General features: G+C 47.0%; 1 protein-coding gene across 1 annotated transcript; it reads right to left on the bottom strand.

The window, feature by feature from the left end:
* Window positions 1-1,699: 1,699 nt before the first annotated feature.
* UROD (uroporphyrinogen decarboxylase) lies at window positions 1,700-14,421 on the bottom strand. Its single transcript, XM_028733655.2, has 10 exons — window positions 14,292-14,421; window positions 12,966-13,078; window positions 12,330-12,409; window positions 8,267-8,329; window positions 7,980-8,177; window positions 6,915-7,076; window positions 5,638-5,775; window positions 3,445-3,545; window positions 2,324-2,390; window positions 1,700-2,019 (listed from the first exon to the last, which is right to left on the bottom strand). The coding sequence occupies exons 1-10, from the start codon at window positions 14,312-14,314 to the stop codon at window positions 1,855-1,857; spliced, it is 1,110 nt and encodes a 369-aa protein (XP_028589488.1). The 5' UTR covers window positions 14,315-14,421; the 3' UTR covers window positions 1,700-1,854.
* Window positions 14,422-14,630: the final 209 nt, after the last annotated feature.

The following is a 14,630-nucleotide window of genomic DNA, read 5'->3' as shown; positions in this document are numbered from 1 at the left end:
CCCTTTCTGTTGTCAGCATTGCCAATTAAACGGGAAGAAAAAGACAGCAGTTCAAAGGCAGTTGTTGAGATGGGAGGGATGGGAGTGAATGCAACCTTCTAAACCACCAGCCTTGCATCCTTTTGGTCTGGAAAGAACCACATGTGGCTTTTGCCTCTTCCTGTACTGAGTCCCCAGTAAATATTTATATGTCAATACCCCCTGCCTCAGATGGAATATACTTGTTGTGCAGAAACAATCCTATAAAGCGAGTATGGATCTTTGATGTACAGTGGAATACACTGGCGTAACATCTGTGATGATCGTGGCTTAGGGCAATGAAACCTGAAAAAACCTCTCTCCCCCCCCCCATCCGCAATCGGAACACGGCTGTAGGTTGAAATCCTCTTTGGAGGCCCTGCTATACGTCCTGCCAACAGAAGATTTTTGTGTGTGGCAGCACTTTGGAGGAATTCCTTCTCAAAGGAGGTAAAACTAGGCCATCCCTGAGGGTGGTTCGGCAGGCAGGGAAAGCAATGTTATTGGCACTTGCTTTCCATATATGACTGAAGAGTCAGACTCTCATCCTTTCAATTTTAAGGCTTGAGCTTTATTTTTTGCTAGCTGATGATGCCTTCTTTGGTTTTGTTCTTTTATCTGAACCGCTGGAGGTGGTGGTGTTATGTTAGACCTAAACAGCAGTGTAGAGAAAAAACTAACAGGTCTCTGAAGAGCCCTGCTCCTCTCTTAGCTGCTGATGCCACCTTTACTAGCTGCAGCCTCAACACTGTAGCATCCCCTTCCCACTGTAGCATACCTGTTAACAAAGTGATCATTGCCTTAACCACAGTTCCTCCCATGCTATTCCAGTTCTAAGAAAAACATCCACTGGTCTGTTTACATATCACACACAAGTAACAGACTTTCTGAGGGGGCTGGTGCTGCTTGTGTCTTCTATAAACATGTTTCCTTATCATGACATGCAGCTGATAACTGTCAGATGCAACCAGCCTGAATGCTGAAGCAGACACAGACACCACTATGGCAGCAGAGATATAGGAAAAGGAAGGCTGGATTTCTTTTCTGGAGGAACCTGCTTAGCTGTTGCTGGATAATGAACAGCAGTGAGTGAGGTGCAGTGCAGCACAGCATGTTCATATTGAGAATAAACATCACAAGAGTCTTTCCCACTTATTCCTGGGTCGCCTGTTCAGCAGCAAGACATGGTCGCTCATCCTTCCTGAGTGGGTTGTGCATATGCAGACCTTGACTATGCCAGAACAGCAGCACCAAAGCAGAGGAAGATTCCATCATTTAACTAAACACCATGTGCTGGATTGTTAATCCAGATGGGAAACTGTTGTAAATACTTCACTTTGCAGTATGGCGCATGGCCATCACTTCGTAGAGACACATGGCTATTGCTAAAGAGGGCCCCAAACTGAGCAATTGGGTGATACAAGGTACCCTGACCCACCTTCTATTGTTAAACGGCAAAAAACTTACTCCGCTGTGGAGGACAGAGCATAAGAAAGGCCACACCTAGCCACTGGTTGGAAGGGGCAAGAAAAAGGATCCACCCCTTTCTCAGATAAGCTTTGTAGTGTGTAGGGATAAAGCCAGGATCAAAAGCATTGAGTGCTTCAGGAAGTGCCCAAGACACATACATTCTCTCCCCCTCTACAACCCACCCACCATCCCAAGCATTGTGCCATTAAAATGTGGAAAGCATTTTAATAGTGCGCTATTACAAACCCACATCCTTGTTCTTTCTCTCAGTCCTAGTGACTGGCTCTCCAGCACTCGCAAACATGATCCTCTCTTGCTGCAGTCTCTTTGATGCTTTGTCCATTTTCCATGTGGCTCCCCAAGTCTTCAGGAACATTTCTTGAGATGGCGAGAGTGCCTATGTACAGCATCCACAAAGGCCCCCACGTGCTCCGGGCTCATGTCAGGATACAGGCCATGACCCAGGTTGGCAATGTAGTGCTTGGAGCCAAAGCCTTCCACCATCTTCTTCACCAGCTCCCCAATCTTCTCCTGACAAAAGCGAAGAAGAATCAGCAGGGCAAGACAGTTGAAGCAACCAACCTAGGCTAACTTATAGTGTATTGGAAGAGGGGGGGAGAGAGCGTATTTGACAGACTCAGTGCAGACAGTCCTTACAACCATTGTTTGCTAACTAGGAGCATCCTGTGGCTTTGTCTGTTGGGTCCAACCTCGCCCATTACTGAAATGTGTCCCCGCCCCCCACCAACAGCTTTCCACTGAAGTAACGTGACCTTAGCCCTAAGAAAGGTTCCCTGACATTTGTCTAGGGGGCTTGTGACACCTGCCTCTTTACCTTTGGTGCATAGAGGGCACATGGATCCAAATTCCCTTGTAGGGTAATGTCTTTCCCGATCCGCTGACTGCAACAGAACAAAATAAAACATCAGTACCTGCTCTGGAGGTTGAGGGGAGATACTTGTAGGCACCAGAGCAAGATGTAGCTCCTCATCATCACAAGAATGTGAGATACTTACGAAATCAGATGGTTTTAAAACAGGAAGAGCAATGGTTGGAAGCCGTAAGAGCTAATGATGGTTGCCTACATCTACTTGACACCTGTGTCCCAGGTGCCTCTTGGGTCTAATTCTGATGTATCTGGCTAGCCCTAGTTAGAAGGTTGTACCTAATGAAACTTATCCAGGTTGTACTTATGTTGCAAAGTCATAAAATATCGGAGTTGGAAGCCTCTAGCGAAGAAGAGCTCACTGCCCAACTCTTCCCATTAGGACATTTCTAACAAGATTTAGCCAAAATTCTGCTTCCTTGTGGTTTCCACCCATTCCTTCTAGCCCTGCTTCCTGAAACAGTAGAGTGAAATTTACTTTGTTCCACTGACACGTGATAGAACCATAGAACTGTAGAGTTGGAAAAGGACCCTGGGAGTCTTCTAGTCTTCAGATATTGGAAGACAGCTATCATGTCAGGTCACAAAACAATACCATTTCCTTGCTTCTGAAAAGCTGGAGAGAACTAATTTCCTAAGGCAGAACAATGGGACATTTTGCCCCGTTTGCTGCACAGTCTTACTTTCTACCCATCATCCTGGGAAACTGGCCTCTAGTCTTAGAAGACGTTTCAAAGATCATCTTGGCTGGGGGGCTCACTCAGCTCTAGCCGTATGAAACAATCAGCTCTGTTTCCCAACTGCTGCATGTGAGCAGGGTTGGGCTCTTCATAGCAAAAATCCAATGGAGGAGCTCCCTGCACCTATAAACTGGGGGCTCCTTAGTACTTTACATAAGACTCTTATTTACTATCCCCAGTCCATTCCGCTTAGCCAGTAGTTGTTATATCCACAATACCGTATGAAGCAAAATTTATGGGAAACGAAAGGATTCTGATATTGGCAAAAGCACTTTAGAAATCCTACCAACCCTCCTAGCAGTCCCTATGGAAGGCCAGTCAATTTCTCACCGAGCAGCCTGGGGGGAGATGGTCCAGTCCAGGCCAATCACCTCGTAGCCACATTGTGCCAAATCCTCTAGGGCATAATGCGCATCCTTGGCAAAGATGATCTGAGAGAGGAGACAAAACAACAGGACAACGTGGTGGGCAGGGCTACATGCTTGGCACCAAAGGAAGAATGGGGAACCTGTGGCCCTCCAGACGCAGTTTGGCCACCTTTGCCATCATCTCTGGCTGGTACTAGTGCTCCTGCGAGTTAGGAGTTCAGCAGAATCTGGAGGGCAACATGTCTCCTCCATTGTAAGACGTTCACATCCACAAACAAGCAGAGCTTCTCTTGATGCACGATGGGAAAGGGGGGAACAGGAGAAGTTTCTATATGCAGGCAGATCTTTGCAGGCAGGTCCTTGACCGCTCTGGCTTGCCCAGTTGGCATTGTTTCATTACTTGGCTGCCTTCTAGTGGTGAAACACGACTACTACAACTTTGTACTTTGCTTTTATTTTAAAAGGGGGGTTTCTCCTTAACACAGACACATCAGCCCCAAGCTAAAAGGAAAGACAGAAAACAGGGAATGGGGACAGGCAGCAGACAGACCAAGAGATACCTCCAGCCTGGAATATCTTCCATCACCGCCCCTCCGGCCATCCCAGAATTGGCTTGGAATGCAGGTGATTTCAAGGGAGGTTGTGTGGGGCAGATTCCCTCCAAGCAGTCAACAGCTTGGTATATAATCTAGGAGCACAGGAAGTTCCTTCTGCAGGATTCCTTCACTTCCGGTCAATACTGCTGTTCCTGCTATCTCACAGGAACTTGAGAAGTTGCCTCATGAGCCAGGTCAGACCTAGTTTGCACCATATTCCCTGACTGGCAACACCTCTCCAGGGTCTCAGATTTATTTCCTTCCTTCCTTCCTATTATTATTATTATTGTTATTATACCTTGCCCATCTGGCTGAGTTGCCCCAACCACTCTGGGTGACTTCCAACATAAAAACATAATAAAACCTTAAACCTTAAAAAGCTTCCCTATACAGTACAGCAGAGCTTTCCAGACATTTTATGTTGGTGACACGCTTTTTAGACATGAATCATTTCGTGACACAGTAATTCAGCTTTACTAGCAAACCGGAGGTTAAACGAAACCCCTTTCCAGCCCTGGGAGGAGTGTGGGGAGTGTTTGCACGGCAAACCTACACACTGCAGCTGACACACTTAACGTGTCGCAACACAGTTTGGAAAGCTCTGCTATACAGGGCTGCCTTCAGATGTCTTCTATGTTATATAGCTACTCATCTCCTTGACATCTGATGGGAGGGCATTCCACAGGATGGGCGCAGCTACCGAGAAGGCCCTCTCTGCCTGGTTCCCTGTAACTTCACTTCTCGCAGTGATGGAATCACCAGAAGACCCTTGGTGCTGAATCTCAGTGTCCGGGCTGAACAATGGGGGTAGAGGCGCTCCTTCAGGTATACTAGACAGAGGCCGTTTAGGACTTGGAAACCTGCTACCTTGTCCTTTCAATGGAAGATGCCATAATTTGAACCTGGCACCTCCCACCTGCATATCCTGAGCTTTATCCCAGAGCTATACTCCTTCCCAGTGCAGAGGTAGGATGTCCCAGATTATCAAACTGAGTACTGAGTGTGTTAAATAGTAACCTCCAGCACATGGGTGTGTACAGTACTAGTAAACAGATGCCAAAAGCCAAACTTCTCCAGGATTTAGGAAAGTTTGTAGCCCACCTCATCCAATCAGGATGAGTTGGGGGAAACATTTTTTTTTAAAGAGAGGGTAGAATTTTCCTGCTCCCCAATTCTTACAGTAGGAGCCTGACTTAAGAGAAGGATACCCAGTCCTGCTCTCACCTTATCCTCTGCTCTCTTTCTGACTCTACAAGAATTTCCTTTCAGCCTTGTGGCACCATGGTCCTCTGCATTTAATTGTGCACAAGGCACACTAGAGAAGATGCCCACACATACACCAGTATTGCCCATCTATATTTCTTCTGGAAGGCAGCTCCCAAAGGCCTTCTGTCCTACCCTCGGTATGGACAGATGGAGCGGCCTTCCATGGCTGCTGCTTCAATATGACCATGTGGTATCTGTTTTTAGGATGAACAGAAAACTCCAGCAGTCCTTCCAGCTCCAAGATCTGCTGATCCTATGAATCCCACAAGGAACCCAAGAGATCTGTCTCTTACCATGGGCACCAGAGGCAGGTCGTCTTCCCGTAGCTTGCTCTTCACTCGCTTGGCAATGCAACGGATGGCGGGGAGGGCAAACTCTGCAAACTGCTCTGGCCCCAGGTGTCCTGCGTGGGACTCAAAAAGCTGTAGAGCCTGTCAAGAGAGACAGCACCAAGGAATCAGCATGCCTCTTGGCTGACATCTCTCCCTCTTAAGTGCAACTCTTCTACAAATATCAGAAAGGACTCTTCCTTCCCCATAGCACACAAGTGGGCCTCCTCCACTCACCCACACCCCAAGGAAAGGTTGCCCTTGGCACCAAAAAGTTTGCCCACGCCTGGCACAGAACAATGCATTTTCCCCCCTAATCCAATCTCTCCTGACACAAGGCAAGCGATTCCAGTAAACAATCTCGAATTCTTCAACTGGAACCAATGCTATAATTAAACTGCCTTAGGCTGCCATCCTAAACCCCCTATTTGGAAGTAAATCACACGGGGGTGGAAGAATGCCAGTGGGGCTTAGTTCTGAGTACATATGAATAAGATCAGAGTGTTAATTTACAGACCTTATTCTCATCACCATCATCTAAAAGGTTGTGCTCTAGGAGGTTGTCACAAGCGAATGAAATCAGCTGGAAGGCTACTACTTCTCATGTTCCAGCCGTAAGTTATGTGAATGTGTGGAGGAGGTAGGAATCGCACCAGCTGACCCCACCTCCCATGCATTCCACATAACGCAAGAGGGAGCATCTGGTGCACAGTGCTTGTTCCCATGATGGGGAACCCTGCCATGCTCCCCAATCACATGCATAGCCCAGTGTCAGCTTAGTGCTGAATGAATAAAACCAGGGAGGGCTGAAGCCAGCTGGCATGATCTTGGGGAGGAGGAGAAGTTTGCTGTGTTATGCAGAGTGCCATCAGGCAGCAATTTTGCTAAAGGAGGAAAGCTGTTTTCTTTTTCTTTTATTTGCAACCACGAGGGCTAAAAGCCTATTCCTAAAAACAAAGTGATTGGATTCTGTAATAAAAGGTTACATGATAAGATTATGATTAGCAGCATGGTACTACTGATTTCTTGCCAGCACCCTTTGCCTTCCTGAAGTAAGCTTTTTCCCCATTTGTCTTAAGGGTTGTGGCTGTAGAAGACGAAGGGTATCTCAAAAGTGCCTTGGAAAATGAGTGGCAAATTTGTCCAACTTACAGCTATGCCTGAAAGCTTGTGGGCAGGAGCTGCCTAGGAGTCTACAGCTCTTCTCAAGCAGGATGATGCCACTTTCTTCTTCCACTCACCTGAGCGCCTGCAGCAACCTGCCCCACCAGGTAATCCACAATTACATCAGTCAATAACGTGAGTAGACGGTGACTGGCCTCAGGGTGCCGGTAGAGCCAGGCCTTGGCTTTGGCCATTGTGTTGGAGCCGCCACCTTCAATCATATAGGACATCAGTGTCCACTAGGAAGCAGACAACAAGCAGAAAGTGAAAGCAGGCATGAATTCAAAAGCACTTGTTCCAATGCCTCACCATGCCCAAGCCAGCTTCTGTAAGGCAAGTGGTTCTTGCAGAAACTGTGAGGCAGCTCTGTTCTTCTTCTTAATTTATTTAATATTATCATTTATTGAATTTACATACTGGCCTTCAGCTGCATATCTCAGGGCGGTTCACAACATATCAGGTTACTTGTTCAGTTCAGAACCAGGCCTCAACCCCTCTGGGTTCCTAAAAACCGGAAGCTGCATTTGTCTTAACTGATGCCATTCGCTTCTAAAGATGTCATGCATTGCCTCTCCTGCCCCAAAACTTACATGCCCAACCTTTGATGCTTCCACTCTTAAGTTGACTTTTGGCCAACTGTAATCAGTCAAATGCATGACAATTTTTAATGTTCACCTAAATGAAATGCAACATACTTATTTTAAGCACTATCTTAAGGAGATACTTGGCACACCCTTTCCAGTGTGTCTTCCCTGCCCAGCAGAAAATGCTGGAAAGGAAGGCATAGAAAAGCCGCCTCTCTCAGCCACCTGCCACCCATCAGTTAGTTCCACAAATATCATCCTATGAAGTCAATGTTTGAGCAGCAGCAAGCTAAGGCAGGGAGTCGGGGACCCAACAGCCTTACTAGGAGAGAGCATGAACTACGCCAGCCTGTAAGGGACACCCCCCATGACACTCTCTCCTCCGCAGAGGTTGTCAAATGCTGCAGCTACAAATCCATGGTACCCAGAATCCACCTGGCCTCATGCAGCGGCACAGATGGCCAGCACATCCCAACATTTCCCAGCGCCCACCAGCATTTTTAGGGAATGACACACAGTCTCTTTGGGAGACGCCCATTTCCAAAGAACTATACTTACCGGGGCACCAGAGAAGCCGATCAAGGGCACCTTCCCTTCCAATTTGTGCCGGGTCAACGTGATGGCCTGGAAGACATAGCCAAGCTCTGCTGCCACATCCACTTTTTGGCGGAGTTTCAGCAGGTCCTCAACTTCCTTCAGTGGCTCAGGGAAGGTGGGTCCCTTGCCAGGCACCATCACCACCTCCATGCCTAGTGCCTAGGAAAGCAGCAGGATGTTAAGGAATTTCTTTCTATAAGTGGTACAGCTGCCCCCCACCGCCCCTCCCCACGTCCAGCATCTCTTACCTGCGGCACCACCAAGATGTCCGAGAAGATGATGGCAGCATCGAGAGGAAAGCGCCGTAGAGGCTGAAAGGAAGAACACACAGACCTTGTAGAGGGTGCTCTGCCCCGTTTTTAAGCTAGAAATTACACGTGTGTAGAAAGCGAACCACCCTCTCATAGGAGAGAAGAAATATTTGAAAATACAAAGGCAGTAAGCCTGAAAACTCAAAATCCAGGGAAAACTGGAAGGGGGAAGGAGGGCAAGATTTCTGCTGAGGCCCAAAAGCTAGTGCACTATAGACATAGCATATGAACACCAGAACATAGGATGCTGCCTTAGGATGCTGAATCAGAGCATAGGATACTGAATCAGACCACTAGTCCATCTAGCTCAGTGCTATCTATATTATCAGGAAACTCTTCTCCAGGGGTTAGGTAGGAGTCCGGTCCTACCTGGAGATGTTGGGGATTGAACCTGGGACCGTCAGTGTGCAAGGCACGTGCTCTAACCGTGTGCTACAGCCCCTCCTTCACGAAAGAGAATGCCAGACAGTGGTGTTGCAGACATTCCAATAGGCAGCCTGAACCCTGCAGCCTAGATTTTCAGCAGACAATGATACAGTCTTACCTGTGTACTGCACAAGATGATCTTCCCACAGCCTGGCCTTCTTGGCCCTTTGAGTCCACATCTCCCCTGATTTACCACCACTATACTATTACTGAAATATTCAGATTCAGCCAGTGAGGAAGTATAACTTCCTGTAAAGGTAAAGTGGGTGTGCTGTATGAGGAGCACAGCATGGGACATGAGGAAAGGCATAAATAGGTTCCCGTACGCTGGAGGGTATGCAGGAACCCATTCCTGTCTTTCCCAGAGTCCATTTTAAGTACAGATATGTAGGAAAACTGCACTGATACACAGACTACATCAATACGCAGGACAATGTTGGTTTGTGGAGCTTCTCTCTACACCCACCCAAAAAAGGGCAGACAATGGCTATGCATATAAAACAAAACTTGCTTGTCGCTTGCTTCCCATCAGGATAGACAGGGCTTAAGGCAGGATATTGGGGCAGGGGGAGGGGCTTGGAGCTCAAATAATGTGTTCTCAGTCCACAATCCCCACAGTTCTTGGAAATTCTATTACAATGTTTTTAAAAGAAAAGGAGTCTAGTATTCAAAATTGCAAAAATAAAGGAGCTGTGATTTTTTTTAAAAAATGGCAGGAAAAGACTACAAAGATAATAAGAACCAAAACGATAATCTGTTCAAGTTGACTCAAAAGCTAAAATAGTCCAAAACAGAATGAGATTAGAATGTGTAGAAAAAGAGAAAGTGTGTGTGTGTGTGTGTGTGTGAGAGAGAGAGGGGGGGGGGAGAGAGAGGGAGAGACCAAGAGTTATGAACGTTGGGGGGAAAAATACAGTAATGTTTACAGGTATGCTGTCAGTGGGACAATGAACACTGAAAAACATATTGACAGGTTGTATAACGAAGTGAGGCAAAACAGAAGGAAGCATTGCATAAATGCAGTCTTTTTATTTACTTATTTTTTTAAAAAAAGAGGTGGAAGAGTTCCTCAAGCAGTCAGCTGCATAGAATTTTGGGGTTTCTTTTACAACTGAACAAAAAGGAACAAACGTTATGCCATTAATAACATTTTTGAAGAGAAAGACAGTGCTGTGCGGAGGGGTGTGTTAATGAATGTTACTAAAATAGACTTAATAGAAATGTTTGTAATGATGTGAAAAAGAACATGGGGGTGGGGGTGGGGAATCAGAGACCCATGAAAGTGCCAAAAGCAGAGAAAAGGGAGGAGGTCCGAGAAGTAGACACATTCTAAAAGAACAAAGGGAAAGCACGCTGCACAGATGTATGTTATTTGAGAAGGAAACGGGTCTTAGAAAACAATCGTGCATCATCTGTCTTTCAGGACATTGCCAGAGCGTATGACGTGCCTTTGTGCATTTGAAAGCACACCAAGTCCGATCAAATGCTTCCATTTTGAATTAGGCAATCTGATGCACATGTATCAATAGACCACTCCCAGGCATTCAAAACAGTGTGTATGGTGGGGGGCCTTGCATGTTAGCCCCCACTCCAACCTCCCCATCCCCATGTGGAAGCTTCAGATCTAATTATCATCATCATCATCTTTGGAAGCTGAGCATGAAGATCTAAGGGCATTCTACTAGCCACAATGGGCTACGTTCTACCTCCATGGTCGGAGGCAGCAATGCTTCTGAATACCAGTTACTGCAGGAGGGAAGAGTGCTCTTGAGCTCAGGTCCCTCTCACAGGTTTCCCACAGGCATCTGGTTGGCCATCATGAGAACAGGATGCAAGTCTAGATGTGCCATTGGCTGGCCCAGCATGACTCTTCTTTACGTTCTTATTCAGAGGAATGCACTGAGAAGCCTCCCTGCAGTCAGGACCTCCACCTTATCAGGGTTCCAGTCATGGATGTTTTAAGCAAGTTCAAATGAATGCCTTCAGAATAGAGCCAACATGTAGTGACACTGGAGCAGAGGCTTCATTCACACACCCTGCTACCCTTTCTGCTACATGGAACACCCAACAGAGACATTATTGCTCAGCCAAGCACTGTCTGTGCAAGGGAAAGCGTAATAGTCACAGTGGAGATATCAGTTTCCTATTAGTAGAGTGGCCAAGACTTTCATATCTTGGTTCTCAAACTTAATCCATTCCAGAAGTCCGTTTGACTCCCAAAACCATTTGAAAACCAAGGCTACAGGATTGGCTACAGGAGCTTCCTGCACTCAAGCGGAAGCTGCAGAAGCCATGTCAGACGTTCAGCTTCTGAAAAACTTACTTCCAGGTTTGCGGCATTCAGGAGCTGATTTGTTCAACAACTAAGCCGTTTGGGAACCAAGGTACCACGGCATGTTTTAGCTAGTGAGCTCTTTCTTTCGTATTTCTTTTTAAAATATTTATATTGCATTGAAAGAAACACAAAAGTGCACTTATCAAAATTATAATGTTCTGTTAGTAATTTTACATTTGTGGCAATAACTTATTACTTATATATCTATTCATATTTTATCACAATCCCTCTTTCATATTTCAAGCTAACAGATGCACTTTCATTTGTGGCTGCTGGAGACAACACATTCATCGCAAAATGGGGCGGAATTCAGCTAAGTTGTTGCATGAGTAAAATGAGAACTTTCCCTCCCCTACTCCCCTCAAAACCTGCTCTGGAAGATTGGGGAACAGTCCAGATCAGGTTTAGAGGGCATGTGGACGGGAGCTAGAGGGAAGTCCCATTGTGCAAGCGGACCTCGTTCCACTTGTGAACAGCCTCCTTCTCACTATCTTGAATTCCACCCATGGACACTATTGTTTTTATATTCAAGGAGCAGTGTAGAATAACATACCAAATTATTTCCTGAAGAATGCTTAGATACATCTAATGAAGAAGTCTACAATGCTTCTAAAAACTGGGGTGGTGGTGTTTTTTTAGCCTGAGAGCCACATTCCCTCCAGGGGAATGTTCCAGGAGTCACAAGGCAGAGGCAACAGTGGGCAAAGCAACAAATGTAAGTTTTCCCTTTGCACAATGAGCTAGTTTCTACACACCCCTCTTTCTCCTCCACCCAGGCAAGCAAAAAGCATTATCAGAGCTCATGACACATTCCAGCCAGACAAAAAGAAGGGTGTGAAGCAGAGACAGTCCCAAGGGACAGATAAGGCCACAGTTGGTCCCTGGATCTGAGGTTCTCCACCCCTGACCTAAATATATAAATTGCCCATGCAACTGAATGGCAAATGCAGCAAGGAGGACATTAAAACCCAAATCAATAACTGCTATTTAGTTTTGCTATTTAGATGGAAGAGACAAATGAAATTGGTTAGGGAAAGGAAGGTGAGATGGTGAGTCTGGGGAGCCTCTTGTAAAACTATGCTGGTGACCATCTTGTGGGAGCAAATGTCACAGTTTATACTCTGGGGTATATTCAGCTCCTGCCACAGTCTGCAGAACAGGAATTGTGAATGGGGGGGGGGGGGAGAGAACTCTCCCTCCTGGAACCTTGCACACTTGCAGAATAAGTTCACAACACACCTGCAGAGTAAGTTCACAACACTTCTCTGGTGATCGACAGGTAGCAAAGAAATCCTGAGCTGCTCGCGTCTCTCGGAACTCTGCAAAAAAAGAAAATGGAGTGGAAGGTAGATGCCTCTCAAAAGGAATGCAACTTAACCTAGAGGAGAGATGCAGGGAACCTAGGAGCTTCCAGATGTTGTTGGACTCCAATTTCCATAATGCCTGACCACTGACCATTCTGGGTGGTACTGATGGGAGTCAGATTCCAGCAACATCTGGAGGGCCATAGATTCCCTCCATCTGTGGACTAAAGGAACCCGCCCTCGAAAATGGGTAAAGGCTAATTATGTCAATCACAGAGGTGTTGCAAGGAAAAAAATTCCAGGCACAGGACACTATCTGTCAATGCTTTTCAGAGCTGAAGTTTCTCCCAGATCCATTTTCTGGACAGATACTAGTAGCTGGATTCTTGCTTTCAGAATCCTCCAAAGGCTCTGGTCTTGAGAGCTTCTTTCCCTCTCCCTCCTACTCATTTTTAGGTAATTGTACTCCTCTCTCAGAACTCAGGGCCAACCAGCAGGCCTTCCCAGTCCCAAGGACATGAAGACAAGATCCAAACATCTTTGCCCCAAACACCTCAGTCACTTCACTTACCTGGGAGGTACCTTCCTGCTTGCCTCATGCACCAAACAGGGATGTATTCTGTCTCTTCTCCATGTGCTGCTCGGAGGAAGGTATCATTCTTCAGTTCAGGGAATTCTGTGAGACTTATCAGGGAACAGAAAACAGCCACTCATTCAAAGGCCTGGGTGAAGAGGTGTGTCTGACCATTTATCAAAAACCATCCAATATAATGTGACTCCCAGGTGAAAGAAGATTCTCCACCTCCTTCCCCTTTCAAATATTAAATTGACAACTAGGGAAGGTAGTAAGTGGCACTCACTAACTAAAACTTGGAAAAAATATTTACAGACTATTTCCTCTCTCACTACCATGTTGCGGTATTCTTTGCTGCAAGAGGGGTGAAGTCTGTTTTACTTTATCAAACAAACTATTGCATTACAATCTGAGGGAAGCCGGAGGGGAAAAGACACACAAACACCAGTCCAGTCCATGGAACTATCATGGATTAAATTATCAGTGCCATACAGGAACAGTTATTCCCCTCTTAGCTAGTTACAACTACAGGTTCTACATTCTATATTTATATTAGTCCCTTGGGGGACTATTTCTAATTTTATTTAACAGACATGCTGTGGACCACCTGAATGACGTTGACAGACCACAGTTTGGGAACCCTTGCTTTACGCTGTGTCATTTGGATCAGAGCTAGATTTGGGCTTAGCCCTTGCAGTGTGTTCAAAAGCCTGGTTTGCCATGGCCACATGTGCAAGCACAACTGTATGTATATTACAGTACTTCAGAAGTAGAGTCCATCAAGCCCACCGTGGCCTACGTGCTTTCACGCTGGCCACAATGAGAGTAATACCATCATAGAAGCTGAAGTAGAGCAACCCAGGTGAAAGAAAGACTCTCACTGCAGCAAGCAATGTCTGCTTACAGCACGCAGAATCATCTCAAATACGGGCCGGAAGGGGGAAAGAGAAAAAGGAGTCCCTCCTTTTCCCTCATACTCTGTAGCACTGCGTCTTAATGTCTAATGGATAAAAGCAGCGCAAAGCAAGGTGGAAACGCTTCTTAACCCAAACTTTGCCTACTGGTGCTCAGCGGAACCGACATTCGGCGCAAAGCAGATAACTCGGCACCGTGTCAGCCCTGCCTGCACCGGCAACACGAGCTCAACCCCAAGTACTGCACGGGTGGACCTGCATGTCAGAAAGGGCGTCAGGGGCTGAGGTGCTGCTTCCCTGCAGCAGCTGAAGACCCAGCAGCCCGGCCAAGGGAACAAGCGGCAAATGTCCCTTGTCCCACCCCACGAACCCACGACCGCACAATGCCTGCCCTCTCGCTTCCACTCACACGACCGGCCCGTTCTTCTCCATCCCGCCCGCGCTGCTGCGGCCGCCCTACTCCCGAGTCCTGGCGGCGAGAACAACACGCCTCTTCCTCCCCACTTCCGGGTTCATTCCCCAGCTCCCCCGATTGGTGCTCGTGGGATCCACCCACGGCTCCCGCTGGGCGTGGCCGGGGCAGGACCGGCATTACCGTAATGTGCGCTGTAGCATGTCTCCCGGAAAAGTTAGGACGGGAGGCGCACAACACACGCGCCATCGCTTGTCTGGGGCGGTGGAGAGAGGGCAGAACCAGCACCGCGGAGCAGGGCTCGTAGACGCCCAAGTGGTGGGCAGCAAAAACCCC

Source organism: Podarcis muralis, chromosome 5 (assembly GCF_964188315.1).
Source record: "Podarcis muralis chromosome 5, rPodMur119.hap1.1, whole genome shotgun sequence".
Lineage (NCBI taxonomy): Eukaryota > Metazoa > Chordata > Lepidosauria > Squamata > Lacertidae > Podarcis > Podarcis muralis.
The sequence above is the reverse complement of the archived record's forward strand: the minus strand, read 5'-3'. Positions and strand labels throughout refer to the sequence as shown.